At 36.0% G+C, this 19,876-nt stretch overlaps 2 protein-coding genes across 2 annotated transcripts in view; one reads left to right on the top strand and one right to left on the bottom strand.

Moving 5' to 3' along the window:
* Positions 1–72: 72 nt before the first annotated feature.
* LOC126850367 (calmodulin-like protein 4) lies at positions 73–1,254 on the bottom strand. Its single transcript, XM_050593274.1, has 5 exons — positions 1,106–1,254; positions 924–954; positions 703–834; positions 455–637; positions 73–391 (listed from the first exon to the last, which is right to left on the bottom strand). Exons 1-5 carry the CDS (start codon positions 1,106–1,108, stop codon positions 291–293), a joined length of 450 nt encoding a protein of 149 aa, XP_050449231.1. The 5' UTR covers positions 1,109–1,254; the 3' UTR covers positions 73–290.
* Positions 1,255–3,963: 2,709 nt separating this feature from the next.
* Positions 3,964–19,876, top strand: part of LOC126850234 (disintegrin and metalloproteinase domain-containing protein 10) — a 53,592-nt gene continuing 37,679 nt past the window's right edge. The window contains exons 1-3 of the mRNA XM_050592998.1: positions 3,964–4,357; positions 11,242–11,945; positions 15,499–15,640. Of these exons, the coding sequence (XP_050448955.1) occupies positions 11,675–11,945; positions 15,499–15,640 (413 nt within the window). The 5' untranslated portion in view covers positions 3,964–4,357; positions 11,242–11,674. The remainder of the gene's footprint in view (positions 4,358–11,241; positions 11,946–15,498; positions 15,641–19,876) is intronic.

Here is a 19,876-nt window from a genome sequence, read left to right as displayed (position 1 = left end):
ACGATAGATGTATTGTTAAAAATTAATATATACTTGAACAGGGTTGAAAGTATAATTAAGACATAAAAAGAATAAATAATGAAATAAACTTTATTATATTCAGTAACCATGGAAATCCCATAACCACATTTTTAAGTTATACAATTTTTTATGAAAGTATATAATAAATTAATTTTTTTTGTATCTATATATAAAATATTTTCCTCTTTCATGCATTTTCATCTATTAGTAAAAATATCTAGTAAAAATATTAAATAGAATATATATCAATGTGAGTTTTTTAATAATATTTAGTAATAATCAGGTACAGGTGCACAGGCTATTTTCACAAAGTCTTCATATTTAACGTGTCCATTTAGAGATACATTGGCCTCGCGGAAGATTTGTTCCACTATAACAAAAGATGGTATGTGAAGCAACAGTAAAAACAAAATTGAATCAATTCTTTATTTACCTTCTTTGCTACTTAATTGTTCTCCCCAGTGAAGCAACATGTGTGCCAATTGCCGTGCCGGAATGGTGCCACTGTGAGAGATATCTGCAGCTTGAAAAGCTTTAATCACTTCTTTCGGTAGATCCTCTGCACGAGTCTGAAGATGCATGACTTCCAAGAAATCAGCAAAAGACATTTTTCCACCTGAAATTGAGGTAGACAAACACTTTTCATTTGAAAAAAAATAATTAATATAAAAACACTGTTACCTTTATCTTTCATATACTTGTTTAACTCCGCAATAGTTGGACTTAGCCCTAAAGATCTCATAATTATGGTAAGTTCATCAAGTGTACGAATCTGACCGCTTCGAGCAAACAAATAGAAACATTCCCGAAACTCTATAAAAAAAAAATAATATTAATATTTATTCAACTTATACAAGATGTATAAAAAATATGCAATGATAATATTGTGATATTCAACAGACCATCTATATCTTCTTCTCTAAAGTAACGTGCCTGTAATATTAATAAATAAAATTATAAATAAATCAAGGAACTTTATTGTGTCAAAGACAGTTACATGTATAAGGATATAGAAAAAGTAGATTAAATCTCAGATTATAAAATTTCCCATAAATTTATTAATTAAAATATATATTGAAATTACCATAATTGATTGTCAGAAGCTCGCGTTCTTTTCTCGAGTTTCAGATTGTCTCTTCACAATTTTGACACAACAGATGTTTAACGCAGCATAGAAAGACATAACCTTGTTTCACCTGTTTTATCTTCGTAGCTTGTTAAAGAGCGACATCATCTGCCGCGATAATGTACTAAAAATCAATCGTGCCAACTTTCTTTTATTAGTAAAGATTGGCAAAACACTTAAATATCAGAGAAATAATTTCCATAACGATCAAGTCGAATGTTGCATGAGGAAGATGAAATTTGAGTTTTGTAAAAATTGTTGAGAAACGGAAAAGATTTATTATCCAAGATAAGACTACATCAAAGATATTAGAGAAGTAAGTTGCACACTGTGTAATATCTGAAAGATTTTTCTTTTATACACATGTATTTAACGTATGTACGATTAATTCAGTTTACGCATACCTTTTTGGCATCGTATTTCATTTATATTTTTGGAGAGAAACTGTCATAATATTATATGATATATATTTATTTATTTAACCGCATATGAAATATTTCACACACAGACAATTGTACTAGAAAAGATTTGGCAAAAAAATTAAAAAAAAAAAAAAATATGCGAATATTTCTGTAACAATTTGTTGAGATGGTTGAAAAAGATCGATTAATCAAATGGCATTAACTGTTCGGCAACTTTTCGAGGAATAAATTCCGCGCTAATTGCGACTAATACGATCGGACGGCGAGAAAAGCCGTCCGCAGCATCCCGAAAAGAATGGCCGAACGGAACAATGATCCGGTAATCGTCTCTTCCGAGCGAGACGGTAGCGGATTAGAATTTATTTTGAATGTGTGCCGCGCGTATACTATTGATTAACGTTCGCCTTTACTTTCTCGTTAAAAAGGCTTCGCCATCAATCTCGCACCTTTTATACGAGGCCGACAATCACTCTCTTCTCCATCCCTCGGATCCACCCCAGAGACGAATCAATTTTTTTCGCATCTCCGGGAATGACTCGACGATTCTCGTTTAGCATTACTTCGTGACGTCAAGAGGAAATACACGAGAGACGAGGAATATCGACTTTGCTTGCGCGACACGATTGCGAATTAATGATGTAATTTGGTTCCGCGAGCAAAAATATATCGAAAGATTACGTACGTAAGATTCTTGCATTTCTTTCAAAGTCAGAAAGATATTTGATTCAATCTATCAAGATTTTCTGACATTAGTATAAATGAAGTTGGGTCTTATCTAACGATAAAAGAAATAAAATTACTTCTTATTTTAATCTTATTTTCATTTTATTTTGTATTATTACATTAATTCTACCTTAATTTTATTTGAACTTATTGAACTGATATTAAGAATAATTCAATATTTTTTATCTTAATTATTAAATATGTTTACAATTCAATTTTTTTCTTTTTCTCTCTCTCTCTCTCTCTTTCTTATATTATGGCTAATGTTAATAGTTGAATGTCATTCTTAAAACAAAAACGTAATTACAGATCTGTAAACAAATGCGAGAATGCGATCACGCAGCAGTTAATGTGAAGCTTCCTCGTTCGATAGTTACGAACAATTAGCGTTCCTGCCGGGGTTAGCAATCGTTGAGAGCGAATACGAACTCGCAGCAGCTCGTGGAAACTAATTGGATATCGCGGGCTCGTCCTTTGTAGCATACCGTTTCCATAATTAAATTGCTCGCGGCCCCGACGCCGCCGCATGTCGATAATCAAACTAATCCAACGCGCAACATTCCCGGGGTAATGGTTTCGCGCTGTCGAAGACCAATGGGATGAAGGGAGGGAGGGATTCCAGACCGCCACCCCCTGTCCTTATGTCACCATCGTCGTCGTCTTTACGCGCTCTTTTTGTTTCATTGATAGATCGCCCTCCTTCGCGTAGCGAAAGGCTCGCCGCGCTTATACTTCGAATATACGAGGGGTAAAAGCAATATACCGAACGACAGATACGAAAATATATAGCGTGACAGACACGGGAACTGTACGAAGTTGATGTAGATCTATGGGGTAGACGGGAAGGTATAGGAAGAGAGGAGGAGGAGGAGAAAAGAGAGAGAGAGAGAGAGAGGGAGCACACCAAGGCGAAAAACGGGAGGCGGAATATCTCGGCGTAAAGGACGCGAGCGAGACAGAGAAAGTTCGAAAGGACAACGACGCCGGGCGCTCGCGCATCTCGTCCTGCCTGTGTGCCGGCGGCTGTTCCAATCTTCCTCCTCTCGCATGGAGGAGGCCAGGAGGCTGAACAGGAGACAGGATGAATGCGCGCGCGAGCGCGAGTCGGCGGACGACGTGTTCGCCGCGAGATAAAATGGATGGAAGGGGCGAGAGGGGGTGTGAGGGTGAATAAGCCCGTTCAGTTTGTGGAGGGGAGCGATTCGGCGCGAGAGAATGACAGAAGGATACGGGAGAGAAGGAGAAAGAAACATTTATTCTCTGCGCTTTGACAAATGTATAAAATAAATGTATTTTAGCGCATCATTTTGTATAATATTCATAATTGTATATATATAATATATATAATCTTACGCGATTGTGAAATTTCGAGATCAAAGTCTTGATTAACTGTGATTTTACTATAATAAATATGTTAACATGTATATTAATAAAAGAGAGAGAGAGAGGAGGAGGAGGAGGGAGAAAAAACGCGAGTAGCAGACGGAGCAGTAGAAGATCTCACGGCGTTGCGTAGATCGAAGGGAAAAAGAGAGAGAGAGAGAGAGAAAGAGAGAGATAGGTGCAAGAGAAGGGGAAGCATACAGCTGGGTCGAAGGCGCGCGCATGTGGTGGTGGAAGTCGTTGTCCTCGGGAGTCTTCGTACGCGCGAATCTCATCAGTTCGATGCGGACCGCGCTCACGTCGATATCGATAATTTGTTCGTATCGTGTTCGTGTTCGTGCGCGACGTGATACTTCATTTCACGCGTAACGCGATGCTTCTCTCGCCACGGCCGTCAACGTAAGCGACGTGTCAAAGGACCGTCCACCGCGATTCTCATTCCGCGTGTGTCTCTGTGTGTTTAGTGTCCCTGTGTGTGCGCACACCGTATCCCGGATGCCTGATGTGTCCCGCACAGCGGAGTACGCGGGCGGCGTCGCTACGCGACGGTGAACGCCGATGACACACGGGGCTTTCATCCTCGCGTGGCGCGCGTCATCATCGGCCAGCAGGATCGTGATTGAGAAAACGCCCGTGGCCTAGGCGGCAGGATTTTCGGAGCTACGACGAGCTGCGCGCTTCGGTGAGTGTCAGACATTAACATATATAACAGAGCAGGCGCAACTGTATGTATGTGTATGTTAGTACGTGCGTATACAGGGCGGCCCGGCAAGCATGTCCTTTCAAAACGCGGTATCTTTGACAGATTTCAAGTCTATCGGATAAAATGGGATAAAATTCAAACAGAGGACGCCATTTTCCGCGATATTCAGATTTATATACGCGTTGATATTTCGATATCATAGTTTTTGTATTTATCAAAATTGATAAAAAAATAGTGATGAAATTCATAAAATATCGATGCCTTGATTTTTGATTTATCGAAATAATTGTTATTTTCATTGTTTTATTGTTGCTGTTGTATCCGTTGTTGAGAGGATGTGTGATAATGAGGGGGGGGGGGATCTGTGTGTGTGTGTGTGTGTGTGTCTACGCATCTTGCACGCGAGTTCCCTGTTTCGTCACATTTGAATACCCCTGCAATTCTCTGTGATATGCCTCGAGATCCAAATGATAGGAACATATTTTTTACCTTGCGAGATAGATTTCTCGTGAACACACGGGATGCTTGTTGCATATTCGATCAAACTCGATCAGTTGAATCGAGATACATTTTAATATACGTGACGTATATGTTAAAATAAAAACTTTTGTTTCTGTTACATCGTTACATTGACGCGCTTTCGTAATTGTTAGCTGTTATACAATAAAAGTTTTATATTTATAATTATATAAGAAAAAAGGAGGTTTGGAAAATGGAATGATATTTTGTGTTTGCGGCTACACTATTAAATTACATTTCCTGGCATTATACAGATTTACGTGTTAAAATTAGACACGTACCTTCTACAATGTTTTAATTTTTAAATTTAAGCCATTTACTTTCAATGATTAAATTTCATGTTATAATGGCTTTTTTAATTTAAAGGGATTAATGCAGTGCCAGATTTAAAATAATTTGAGAAACAAAATTTTTATAATTTTTTATGTGATTATCTGCTTATTATGATTAGAATTTAACATTGTTAATTATGATTAAAAATCTTTTTAAATATTTTATATCAATTGAAATAAAAATTGTAGGCTCATCTCTTTTTCTTCTTTTTTGCTCTTTTTCGCTAAAGTCTTTTCTATGATAATAGGACTTTGAAATATACTATAATAAAGTAGCTTGAGACCTCGGGATAATTTAAAAAGTGTCAAGACTCTTTTTTGACTCTTCGCAATCTCGCTGTTTGGACATATCAAGAAATTTACACGCCAGATAATTTACATAAATTTAATCTCGCGTTTTTTTTAAATTAATGATTACGAAAAACGAGTTGTGCCTCGTCCTTTGATTTTCCATATTAATCCGTAATCATCGAGGAAATATTTGCGATAGAAGTATATAAGGTAACGCCTTGTCAAGGCTTTTGGATGAAGTTTGTAAGCTCGGTCGCAATGTCGCGGAAGTAAGTGCAAGACCTGTACATTGACGTCCGTCATTTCTTCTGCTCCCTCCCAGGCAAAGTGTTTTACCGTGTTATGCCAAAATGGCATCGCACTCAGGGTTTTCGCAATATCACGTATATCACGTTTAGGAGTAAATGGAAGTGAACGGTTTACCATTAAGTTTATTGTCTTTTCATATATATCCATGAGATGATAATGCGATATTCTCATTTCATGGATTTAATGATTTTTTAATGATTAAAACAGAGAACGATTATTATGAGGATAAAATTATATTAACTCTAATAACGGTCGGTTAAACGTTCAGCGATTATATATACGTACCGGGAATGAAAGATAACAATAGCGATTTAAATCGCTTTTCCCGCATGTGTGCTGGCTAATATATGGAGACTTTTATCTTCAGTATCTTGGTTTTCTGGCGTAATTTAATACATACTTATCTTTTTTTTCTCTTATGCTAGATCTTTCGATTTTAATTAGTTAGTCGGGGTGAGAACGCGTGCAGGGCTGTTTTGAATTTCGGCTTTGCTTTCTCGATTAAATGAAAGTAGGTCAGAAATTCGTAATATACACTGAAATTCCCAATGGGTTACACAATACGCGCAATAACATTATGAATCTCGACGCTATTATTCGGATGGTTGGGTTCGTTGGAGAAGATTGCTAAAATATATATCAAACATTATGTATAGATTATGATTGTTATGCACAGCTACGTTTAATTTGGGGAAAGAGAAAGAACGTACACAAGCTTATGATATAAAATATTAACAAAAGATTTTGCGGATTACATATTAAAAATTACTTCAATTGTAATGAATTCTCATCTCGTAAATTCAACTCTCGTGAATAAAATAACAGGAAGATTCGTATGAACATAATTTATAAATTATTTTAGGCTCGACACTTTTTTAGTGTTCATATTTCGTCACAGAAATAAATTTAATGAACACAAATTAGCGATAAAGCTTGTTTTTTTGGTCAATTCTGAAAACTCATTGATTCCAATAAAACTGCATAAAATAGTATCTTCGCTTTTTAAACGAAAATATATAACTTTAGTATATTTTTGCATGGTTGGTGAATCTTTGATTAATTTTTGTTTTAAAATTAGTAGTTTTTGAAAATTATAAAGAAATCATATTTATTTTACTGAAATATTGCGATATTTTAACGTTACAAGATGTAATATATTGTTGAAAATATATTCTCTGGAATTTTAATGTCAAATTATTTTCTTAAAATTGGATAGCAATTAACGGCACGCATAGTCAAAGAGTCCATCAAAATATTTTCGGGGAAAAAAATGAAAATTACATGCTTGGTAAATATTATTTAGTTTTTAGTTTATTTAGTATTTAGCTTATACTATGTATATGTATGTGAAGAAGTCTAGAAAAATATTTCTAAACAAAATTAAAATCAGGACGATTATTTAGAAATGATTCTATTAAAAATCAACACATATATGGGATGTAAAAAAAATCTTATTTGTAATTATATGTTTTTAGGAAACATAATAATACATTTTGACTCGCAGATCATAATTGTGCTTTTTTAAGCTAATGAAAATAATCTGTTTTTTTTTTTTTTTGTTGGACATTGAAAAGAGTATTAAAGTTTTATTATACAATGTAATCGATATTACGAAAACACGTTACGGGATAATCAAATTTCTAAAGAAGATGGGAATTTATCGACGTTGAGAAAGATTCGATGAATCGTCATCCGGATGGCATGCGGGGTCGATTTGTTCGTTTGTAATTATTTTATACGTCCGGATTCCATCTCCTGCTTGGACGTTTGGACATTACGCAAAACGTGTTTCGCTAGCGTTGCGAGGTAACGGTTCAGTGAGGCGAGCTTGGAAAATTGTCCGATTGCCAGCGAACAGCGAGCGACGCTTGCGACACGTTGATCCCATAGGCATCGAGTCTTCATCTGTCGATATCGCTGGATTATCCCAATCGAATTTTGATAACGTACCGCGATGATGTGAAACAGAGAGAGAAAGAGAGAGAGAGAGAGAGAGAGAGAGAGGGAGACAGAGATTCTAGTTAAATTCTAGAATAAAATGTTGAATAAAATATGCATGGACGAATGAAAGCGGGGGTGAATTTTTGATGCTTTGTCAAATATTCGTGCTGAAATCGGATCCGAGACTATTATATATGATAGTCGAGATGGTTGTGAGGAAATTCCGAGTTTTGCATGCTAAGAGATTCATTTATCCTTCTAAGAAAAAATACTTAATCTTTATCTACGCGAATGATGATTCATTCAAAGTGAATGCATTGGAGGAACTGGTTTCTTTTGATTCAAGGTGAATTTCATTGGAGAGTTTGCTTTTATGTGACGATGAGAAAACTCGAGAAAAAAGAACAAAATAATTGTTTCGCAGAAATAATAATCTGTATTTACGGCAGAAATAGAGATTTTCGCTTCGCGGTATAAGTTCTATTAATAGCTCTATATGTGAAATAAATAGTATGCAAATTTTTTGGATTGTGGTGTTAAATTAATGGATAATGGATTCTGGGTAAAAGCATGTGTGAGACTATATTTTTACGAAATTAATATTTTTATTATATATACTTTATTTTAATATATTTATATTAATATTTAAGTATCAAATCGATTTTTTTTTAACTTGCTCAAAGAGAGTGTACGTGTGTGTATATATAAAATTACTATTAATTTTTAAAATGAATTTGTACAAAGTTGACAGTTTCAATTGCAAAAATTTATCGTATTTCTGTCATTTTTCAACTCGGAACGATCCATTTTTGCGGAAATATCGTTCGCATGAGTCACTTCCTTTCCGCTTTGGGCGACTCGTCCCGGAATAATCATCAAATGCGAACCGTGTAAATTCGCCGCTTCTCGCCCGTGCCGGGACTTGCGAAATGCGAGTAATAGCTTTCGCCGTGCCAAGTCATTCTTCCGCTTGCACGGACGAGGCGCGATAAAGCTCCTCCTCGTACGAACATCGCGTCGACATTCCATTTTCGGAATGTAGTGTCTATCCCCCGTCTGGGGACCACCTCTATCCCCCGATCCCGAGCAAGTGTATCTGGCTGCAGCAATGCTTCCGTAATTTATTTTGGCACCAAACTTTAGAGGTCTGAAATATCGCAACCTACCTACCTATTTAATTGTGAACTTTACAACGGGTCGAAGAAGAATGTTCGAAATGAGAATAATAACAAGAAAATAATATCGCACCACCGTTTCTGACGCGAAGACTTTGCCTTGAAAGCTCGGGTGTGCTGAATCGCGTTAAAATAACATTTGAGCAAAATTATTCCCAACGTTGACATTTTCAAGTTCGTAAAGTTTATGCAAATTCGCCTGTAATTAAACTTGTCTCATATCTCACTCTACTAATCATTATATTCAAATAATTTCCGCATTTTATAAGCACAATGCAGTAAGATTACGTTAAAAAAACAAGATACAATTTTTTAGATTCTTTTTTTGTCACATTTATCGTGTCGCAATTATTTCATCGTGTTTTACATTTCAATTGTAATGTAATGTCAAATCTTATATATTTTTTTCTTGTTTAAGTCTGTCATGTTTATGATAAAGTTGGCTGAAGTAAAATGTTCTAAAAAATCCGCTGGTGGCATCCATTGTTCATTGCTCACGAGCTTAAGCGTAAACATGATTTATTCGCGGATTATGCATCGTGTCACATCGAGGAAAAATGTATTATCGCCCCGGTGATGTCGAGCTTGCATGTCGCGTCGCCGCCGTCGCGACGCATACACACTTTTATTTACACATTACAACATGCATCTCTCGTGACGTTAGTCGGATATGTTAAAGCTCGATTATATATACGCGACTGTTCCTCTCTGAGAATGCATCTTGTGCTTATTATTTCATTTTGTTTTTTCGTTGGAAGAACTCGCGAGAAGAATACGGGAACGCGAAGGGATCCGTGCTCTTCTACGGGAACGCGAACCTGTTTCTTCTCAACGCACGGTCTTTTATGGAAAAAAAAAGTGTAAAGCTCTCTTCTCGTACGTCGAAATATATACACGTTTTGTGTAAACCAGTTGCGCGAAAACCAGTTTACTGCAATAAATCCGTGTACAGGAAATAGAAGATATACTATTAATTATATAATTTTATATTATATATCTAAGTTTAAAATTTATATATATATTTTCTTAATAAAAAAAAAATATCTCTCTCTTAATTATTACATTTTTATATATTATTTCATGACGTATTTTTTTTTTTTTATAAAATGTGTAGAATGTCCGCTTTTATTAAAAACATTATTGAACTTGTTAATTGAATATTATTTTGCAATTTTCATCTAAAAACGTTACATGCAATAACATCGAATAAAAATGTATTGTGCTATTAGTAATTGTGTTTCGACTAGCAAAGTTGACCTTCCTCGGGAAAAAGAAGTTCATGGAGTATTAACAATACGCAAAAGTCACTCTGGTAGTAGCACGTTTTATTTGCATGTTTCAAGAACTTTTTCCATGAAAAATGCAAACTGTTTGCGCGTTATAAAACTGCTGTATTTCGCGAGTATTTTTAATCGCCGTTGCTCATTAATAATCTCTTCTGCGTCGGCTGTATGTACCGAAATTTCAGGCGACCAATTTACGATGGTACTGGGAAATGGGATTAGATTGTGTTATCAGAAGTAACTTTGCATCGGAGTAGTTTTACGAAGCCATACATTATTCAACGAATAAATTAACAATTAACTCATGGAATCTCGTAATTATCAAAACTTGAATAATATGCAAAAAAACTTTCTTGTATAATTAAATTTTTATTCCGCGAATATAAACATACGAAAAATTGTTATATTTCTTACTACGTACATAGAGGTGTTGAATGAAATATTAAATTATTATATTCCATCCGTAATATAATATTTAATACGCAACACATTACAATCTGTTATCTTTCGATGATTTAAAAATTCTTATTCATTATTACGCAGAATTATATCTTTTGTCTATTGGCGTAGCTCTCGTTGCATTCAGGGTTTGTACATATGTATCGGGACCATTAATGCGCTCCATTATACAAGCCTGCTCGCGTTTATTCTCGTGCGAACAATCCTCCGGCCACAATTGCCGAGTCGTCGAGCTCTACCTATTGCCTCCTTCCACCATCCCCCCCCCCACCCCTCCCACCCTCTCCTCCCCTTTCTGCCCCTTTCCGCCTCTGAAACACAAACTCTCTTTTATGGTTTACAAGTTTACTTTTACGAGGTAAATGTTCTCGGTCACTCTTATCACTTCCCTTGCAGCGTGTAAGTGGAAACGGGGCGCGTAATTTCGCAGCGCGACTAATTTCACAATCGCAAGTTTGCGGCTCTAACCCACAATCTAATCTTCTCTACCAAGAACAAAATAATTTTGCGTATTCTTAACACTTATGATCAATTTTTTGATGCACATTTTTCAGGATCGATCGACGACCGGACACCTAGAGGTGGTAGACGTCAAGGAGAAAAGAGGATGAGAGGAGGAGTCGATCCGTCGTCGAAGGTGAAGCGAGGTGGAACCGACTGAAAAAGAGAAGAAAAAGAAGCAAAAAAGAGGAAGGCTGAAAGTGAAGAAGAGACGCGGTGGAGGAGACGGTGGAGAGGGGTCGAAAGGTTGAGCGACCTACGGACCACGAGGAGGAGGTGGTGGCGGGGAAGGGACGGTGGGGAGAAGGTAAACGGGGAAGAAAGAGGAGGAGGAGGAGGAGGAGGAGGAGGAGGAGAACGACCGGTGAAGAAGGACGGAGAAATGATCTTGGTAGGTGACTGGCAAAGTGCTGCGGTGGTCGACTCCTCGACGAAAGGCAGATAGCGCCGCCATTAGTCGTTGCCGGGGCACGAAACATCGGGCCCATGCGCGTTGCGGCCCTGGCCGTGGGTGAGGAGGGTGAGGAGGAAGAGGACGAGGACGAGGAAGAGGAGGCGGAGGACCGAACGGGGCATCGCCACGAGGCTCGCGGGCTTGCGATGTGCCCCGCGGCTACGGCGGCAGTGGGGGGCAGAAGTCGACAGCCCGCCACGATGTGTCCGATTTTCTTTGTGCTGCTGCTGCTGCTGCTGTTACCTGTCTGGATCCTGATCGTCGTCGATGCGTCACCCCTTCATCCCGTACCGCCGCACAGAGGTGAGTCACGTTCACCTTTCTTTGTCGACTCGTTAGAAGAACGGTGCCCCAAAGTCCGCGTACACTTTGGGTGATATTACATTCGTTGTACGATGAATTTGTGTGGACATGTCGATTCACTATCGGATAAAGAATTTTTAGAATTCCAATTTTCCACTTTTTTGAAATAACAACCAATCAATATCTAAATCCAACAAAACTTATGATCAATAATGTAATAGCACTTTTGTATGGAATATGAAGATCAAACATTGGAAATTAAAAATTGAAAAATTGTACAATTTTCCTTTTCATGGACATTTCTCTTTTACATCTTATTATTTAATTTTCTAGTGAAACAAAATGTAAGATTAAGATTTTTTAAAATATAATTGTTAGTAAAATTATAATAGAAGAATGGAAAAGCTCATTAACATTTTGGATGAATAATTATCATGATCTGAGAAGTAAATTATACGTAATGTTAAACATGTTCTATTTTTTTATTTTTTTTTTTAATACTTTACAAAATATTATAAAACAAAGCAATTATATATTTTAAGAGCCGATTTCTTTTTGGTTTTCAAAATATTTGCATTTTGATACATAATCCATAAAAATGATACGTGGAGAAACTATGAAAATAGCCTATGAATATAGAAGCAAAAGAAAGATTCAATTTCTAATAGAAATTATTCTCGCCATTTCCGGTATTGATCCGAATGGAATTACGAATAATTCGCGATCGAATTATATATTAGATCTGTTTTCGTTTAGCAATCTGTAATATGCATCTCGCAAATGTTATTATGTAACTCTAATTCGTATAATGAATATGAAATTGGCCTCGCATGAAAGATTGATTCATAATTAATAGATTCATATGGATTAACATTGTTTTCATTGTTTCATTGATATACATATATGAATATTGTACAAATAGATATATGTATGTACAATGCCGTTGTATATGCAAGATTTAAATTCTATTTTATTGAAAATAAACATTTTTAGTATATTCAAACTTTTACAATATTTTTCGTATATTCCTTTCTAATATCGATTCGGGAACAATGATAATGATAATTTAAAATATTTGATTCAGCTTGACAAATAATTCTTGATCTTTTTTATTTGTCGAATTAAATATTTTCATTATAATTTAAGATAAATTTAATAAAATTCGGCTTATCATCGCGATTACACGTGTCGCGTGACTCTCGCGAGATATTTTAGAAATATTACACTTACATTATTCGATATTCTGAACGGGTGGCGAATGAGTCCACTCGCGCTTCTCGACGATGATGGTCCCAATACTCCTCTTTGCCTCACGTGTTCCTTTTGTGTTCCGATCGATAGTATTTGCGGAAACAATGGTACGCGACCTTAAACGGCACTCTAATTGCGAAAGCACGTGATGCAAACTGCACTCCGCATCGTTCCATTGACCGTTCAAACCATTTATATACATTGAAAGTTGCTTAAATCACACATCTGCAAAGTCTGTTCATTAAAATAAGTATATCGCGCAATTTATATTTCGTATCTTTTATTTATTTGAAATTTTTTTTGTGAACTTAAATAATTAAAAATGTAATTGCGATGGTTAAACAATTAGACAAATATCTAAAATAAAAATTTGTAGCAAAGACTATATTAAAAAATAATTGACTCGAATATAAATAATGAATTTTTTTTTGTTTACTCAACTCTTTTTCATTCTCTTGAAAAATAATTATTATGTAGATACCTAGGCGGGAAAAACATGTCGAGTGCGAGTAATTGGATTCGAATGTGATTGGATTGAATCCGAGAGCTTTCGTTTGCCGGATGCGATTGCTTCTATCACTAATAATAAGATTCTAGACCATTTGCACATTAATATATTCCCTCTCATCTATCTAATTGAGCGCGTCTATAACTAAAATTAACCAAGTTATATATATGAATAAGTACATAATTTTCTTTTTATTTGTGTGTTTAACTACTCGGTAAAATTTTTTAATTTTTAATTATTTTTATTAAAACACTTTTACATACAAATACTTTTCGGTCTTCATTGAGAGACCACTCCGTACGGTTTACAAAGATATTGAAAAATTATTAAATTCGATATATTGAAATCTAGTGGCTGAGTTATAAAGGTTAATATGTGTGCATCCTTTCGGTTAAATGGACGAGAAACAAGTGCACTTTGGTCGCTGCACTTGTCCGAGATCTAAAAACGCGTCTCTGAGGAGCTCTCTCGGCTGAGTGGTCGTGGTGAATGTTCAAGCGTTCGTTTCTCTTAAAATTTCTGTTGCCTTACCACTTTTAAAACATTAAACAACTTTTTATAGCGAATATGACATTTTGCAACGTACGAAAATGAAAAATTGACTTTGCAATTATTTTACGATAAAGTATCGGAATCCATAAATAGATAATAATATTTATGAGAGCCTTACCATTTAGACATTTGGTTTCTCTTATTAATCTTTTTTTCTTATATCAAAATTTAAATTATATTTTTATAAAAACGAGTAATATTGATTTTGATTATTGCATATTTTTCGTTAAATATACCGCTGTCTAATTTTAATGATATAATTTAATGATATATGGATTTATAGATTTCATATAGATTTCTGTTGCTATCGCATATTCGACGCTAAATATAATTGCCGGTTAAAATTAGAGTTTCTGTAACATGGATGTTTTATTTATTTAGAATACACATTTATTTATGGATGTATTCATTTTACTGCTCTATATTTAATGATAGATATAATTGCCTGAGTTCGCTTTTCTATTATATTTATTATGAAGAAAACATATAGATATTTGTCGTATCCTTTTTTTACAATAAACTATGGAAGTGAAAATATATTCGTCCGATCTATGTACCTTTGAATTTTGCAACGATCTCAGCAAAATACAGTTATCACGCGTTTTTTTTTTTGTGGACAGTCAAGCGCGATTTGAATACACTTTAATGTTTAAATTACATAACAGAATTCAAATCTGACAATGAAAATATTGGAAATATTTGTCTGAATCAGTTTTTTTTAATTATGAAAAAAAAGTATTAAGTTTTAGGGAGAAGATTTTACCATTATTTTTAGACTACAGCAGAATTATTTAATATTATATAAATAAAAAATAAAAATATATTACTCCAAGATAATTTTGTATTTTTATAATTATTTAATTATAGGACGACTTAGATTTACACTTTCAAAGTTTTATCTTTATAAATTACATAGGCACAAGCAAAATATTGAATTGTATGGTACGAAATAATATATTAATAACTATGTATATAAACATTATTCTGTAACAACAAAAGAAACTTTCTTTTTGTGTTCTTCGTTTATCTATAAAAGAAGAGATTAACGGGAAGACTTTTTGGTTTATCTGAGAAAATGAGGAAGCGCTCCTTCGCGCTCTTAATCATGCTCGCACCTGGTGCAAACGTACCTTTATGGCGCAACTCATCTTCGCGTGACTCGCGATTTACGGTTTGCGTAACGCATTCTCTTCCCAGAGACATGGCCATTAATAGAACCGTTTCCTTCGTGCATTTTTTCAGATATCACGCGCAACTCATACATTGGATATTACGAGGCAGCCACTTATGACACCGCGACCTTGAGACAACATCGCAACCGGATACGTCGCGACGTCACCGACTCCGAGCAACCTCTGATTTTGCACCTGAAGACGCTTGACAGGTGAGTCCCATAAACGAATCCACCTTTCCTTATCTCGATATACACAACGAGTTCCTTTTTGCCTTCGTGCATGGCGTGTTTCGAGCAAAGACACAAGATCGATACCGGATCTGGGTCTGGACATCCGAGAAGACTGTTGAAATTTCAGCTATCTCGAACACTAGATTCTAAATCTAGTTTCAAAATCAAAGTATGACGAATATCGGAAATTCGAAAAAGATATCAGATTTCGATTTTTGCAGATCTATGACGTTATAAAGATTTTACACGATTTAGCAAAACTTCTCTGAGTAAGCTTTTGTACAATTTTTTATAAATTTCGAAAATTGTGAATCTTGTATCTCTTACATACGCTGGTAAAATGACGTGGATAAAGTCGGTGGGGTGTCACTGCAACGTTCTTGATATGTCCTAATTAGGTCAGTAGTATATGAATCCGATTAAAGATGGTGATCAAGACCAATTCACGTGTGGCTTATAGCGTTTGTATATGTCGCGTATAATCGAAGTTATTTGAAAATTGCTTTACATGCATATATCTTTTTTATTAATAACGAAAATAGATTTATTTTTAAATATTTTCTTAGAATTATAAAACATTCCTATTTTTTATTATATAAGTTCTTTATATATTTTTATTATTTTTGAAGAATTCATTTCTTCGCAGTGAGAGATTATATTCAACACAAAATGTATTATAAGATACAATTATTAAAGCTTTTTCTAAGACAAGGAATTTTTGTTGCTAAGCAATTACAGCAGCAATGCTTACAGATATGATAATTGGAGAATTACAGAAAAAAAATGCGAATATAATATCAATGTTTGCACGTCAAACTAGATTTACCAGATTTACTATCTATAGGAAGAACAATTATAGAGTTTCACTCTCGTGCTTATTTAATGTAAGATTGGAATATAACGCAACATCGGAAAGTTTAATTTATGATAGTGCTCCAGTTTAATAACGATACAAACCGCGCACTAGTCTGTCGAAGTATTACGGAATCGTTTAAATATTGACTCGCGCTTTCACTCTTGCGGCGTATTTATTAACTTAAGAAATGGCTAGAAATAAGTCTGTCTTCGGAATTATGGTATATGGTATGATTTTCTCAAGTCCTTCAGTCCTCTTGAACTAAAATTATATTTTTATCAACGCTATTTTTTTTATTCTAAGACATAATTAGTAAAAAAAAATTAATTGACGGATAATAAATAAACAGTTTTTATTTCTTATCGCTTTATTAATTAATAGGATATTACACTATATATATATATATATATATATATATATATATATATATATATATATATATATAAATTAAATGTTGAGTGACTTTTTTTAAGTATTAAGGTATGAGATAATCACATCATTTCAATAATAGAGAAGATTCGTGTTAGATGAATTCTATAATCGCATTAAATCACCTCGATTGCGAAAATTTCGTCTGATTTCGCGTCCCGCGAGGAGCAATGTTAAACATTTGTCGAACTATCCATTATGCAAGAGACCGTGACGCCCGCGTGCACCATGCAGATTGCAAAGTTACAACGAATGGTCTAGTATCTCGGCCGTAGCGAAGTGACTCGGTGGGAATGGTTTGCTCGCGAGCCCATCGCCGTCGTGCACCCTCTTCCTCGCTCCCTTTCCTTTTCCCTCGGCGGGAGGAGGAGGGAGGGGGGGGAGGGGGGAGGAGGAAAGAGGAAAGGGAAACAAGTTTCCGAGGAAATTTCGCCCGTAATTCATAGACGTTAAGCTAATTAACTGGCGGGTACTACTTCTTGATCCGACAGTCAGGAGGATTTGCGGCACCCCCGGAGGAAGAGACAGGGGAGCAGCGGGGGAGAGGGGGGGGGGAAGAAGAGAGTGAAAGATAGAGAGAGAGAGCGAGAGAGAAATCAGTGAGTCAAGTCCCGTGATTCCCGTGCGTCGGATTTGGTCGCGCGTAATTACCGCTAATTGCTCCGACGACGACGAGGACGACGTGACGTCATTGTCTTTTTTTTTTTTTCGCATCTCTCGCTGGTGCGATTACAGTTACTTTCGAAAATCCACCGTGAAGAAAATTTGTTGCGCCGCGCTTATCTCCTTGAAGTCGTGGAATTAGAACGTCAATGATTCTATTAGCGGAATCGGTCTGTGTATTGGGGGAATAGTTGTCTTTCTCTCTTGGACAAGACAAGTCTCGCGATGTATGATGTGTATATATATATATATATATGTTTATTATTTAATTTTTGCGTATGTATTGAAAACATTAAAAAAATACATTAACTTAATTAAATATACATATCTTTGCTCCAATCAATTATATTGCAATTTATAATTACGTAAAGCTCTTTCATTCAACGATTACGATTGCTGCAAGTTACAGCCCACTATTGCCACTTATCTTGATGCGTTACGACTCGCACAGTTATTACGGCTATACATTCCGCCAGACGCAATATCTACTGCCGTTCTACGTTCCAGCAATTCCAGGGAGTTTCAGTCTCGAAAGAATTTCAGTTCGCGAAGAATCCCCTATATCTAAAGCCATCCGGAGAATGTTAAATAAATGAGTACAAGAAAAAAAATCGTCGGATATGTATTGGCATTCCCGTTTCGCGCACCACCCCCGCATCGCAAATTTCGCGTTCTACGCGACAAACGACACGCAGCTTTCTCTCCTCAGGTGATAGAAGACACAGGAGAGAGAAACATGCCTCGAACATCTCTCCTCCGCAGTCTCGTTCTCAGTCCACCGATGTAACTACAGCGTACATATCTTTATGTAAATCGGTCGAATTCACGTCGGGCAATAAAATGTAAAGCAGAAGGGGATCGAGCCGTGCGCGCAATTCCCTTCGTTCGTACCCGGTGTCGTCGTCGTACCAAGCGCGCGCCACACCCTCCGCGCCATCCCCCCCTCCCCGAAACCCTCCTGTACTGTCGTACGACGGTGGCGGTTTCCACCCTGGCGCACCTGGTACAAACTGGCAAGATAATAGTTGAGGAGAGGAAGCGAAGAAGAAAGTCCCCCTCCCCCCTCCACCGTGTGCGACACACACGCGCCGTCCCGGTTTCTTGTCGCAGCGGCCTTCACTCGATGATTGTTCTCGTCACGAGTATTGCAATGCGATGTTCCTGCTCCTATCCGTGTCGCGGATATACGACCTAGTGAATTTATTTGGCAAACTTACCGGCTATCTCTCATATTTCGAATATATATATGGATCGTCGATAGGTTTTTATAACTTTTGTCGCAACGTCTGCGATTAGAATGCATTTGTCCTATGATCTTTTCTCTTGTTTGCTTTAGATTCTGCAAGGGATAAATTGTAAAAATGCCTGCAACGTTTCATAAGGTCAATTTGTATTATATAATACACAATCTATAGTACCCTATTTTTTCGGATTGCATTGTATTTATGAAATTAATTTTTATTCCTTATAAAATTAATATTAAAAATTATATATATATATATATATATATATATATATATATAATTTTAATATTAATTTTATAAAGAATAAAAATTAATTATTAAATATATATATAAACTATGGGAAGAAACCTATTTTCAAGGAAAAATTAATTTAACATTTCAAGAAAAAAAAAGAACAAAAAAAATTGCAACACGTATTTTTTCTACGATATACATTTGACATATTTTTTTTTTAAAAACTATTAAGGAGGATATACTTCTTTTTTAAAGATACATTTTTTATTGTATTATGAGAAAATAACTATTTATATTTTATCGACGATTTTATTAGTTTCTTTTAGATTGTGCGACACGCACACAAATGAGAAAATAATTTACACATTATATACATTTTTAGCGATTTCTCGATATAAAATCTAGTCTTGGGAAGAGAGAGAGAGAGAGCGGTACGGTTGAGAGTCGGAAATAGACATCGTATACAGGCGACACCTTCTCACTTCTACCCGCGCTTTTGTTTCTCGATGAAAGAGGCTTCGCACATGAATAGGCCGTATGTACCTCGGCGCACCTAGCTCGGATGTTGCGGATCCAGTTTTCCCGTACGTGGGCACAGGTTTTAGCATCCAAGCCAACGCATCGTTTCGTCGTGCATACGGGGGCGTGTTATGGGCGGCTATGAAATATATGAAAGCTAAAGAGCACAGGGTCGGAGCTGCTTTTCCTCTACCTCTAAGATATTTTTGTATGTGTGCCTGGACTTCCTTAATACAATATGGACCTTTGTTACTAAAGCGCAGCATCGTG

This window comes from Cataglyphis hispanica, chromosome 6 (assembly GCF_021464435.1).
Source record: "Cataglyphis hispanica isolate Lineage 1 chromosome 6, ULB_Chis1_1.0, whole genome shotgun sequence".
In the NCBI taxonomy this organism is placed as follows: Eukaryota; Metazoa; Arthropoda; class Insecta; order Hymenoptera; family Formicidae; genus Cataglyphis; species Cataglyphis hispanica.
Note: the sequence above shows the minus strand (reverse complement) of the source record. Positions and strands in the feature narration are given on the sequence as shown.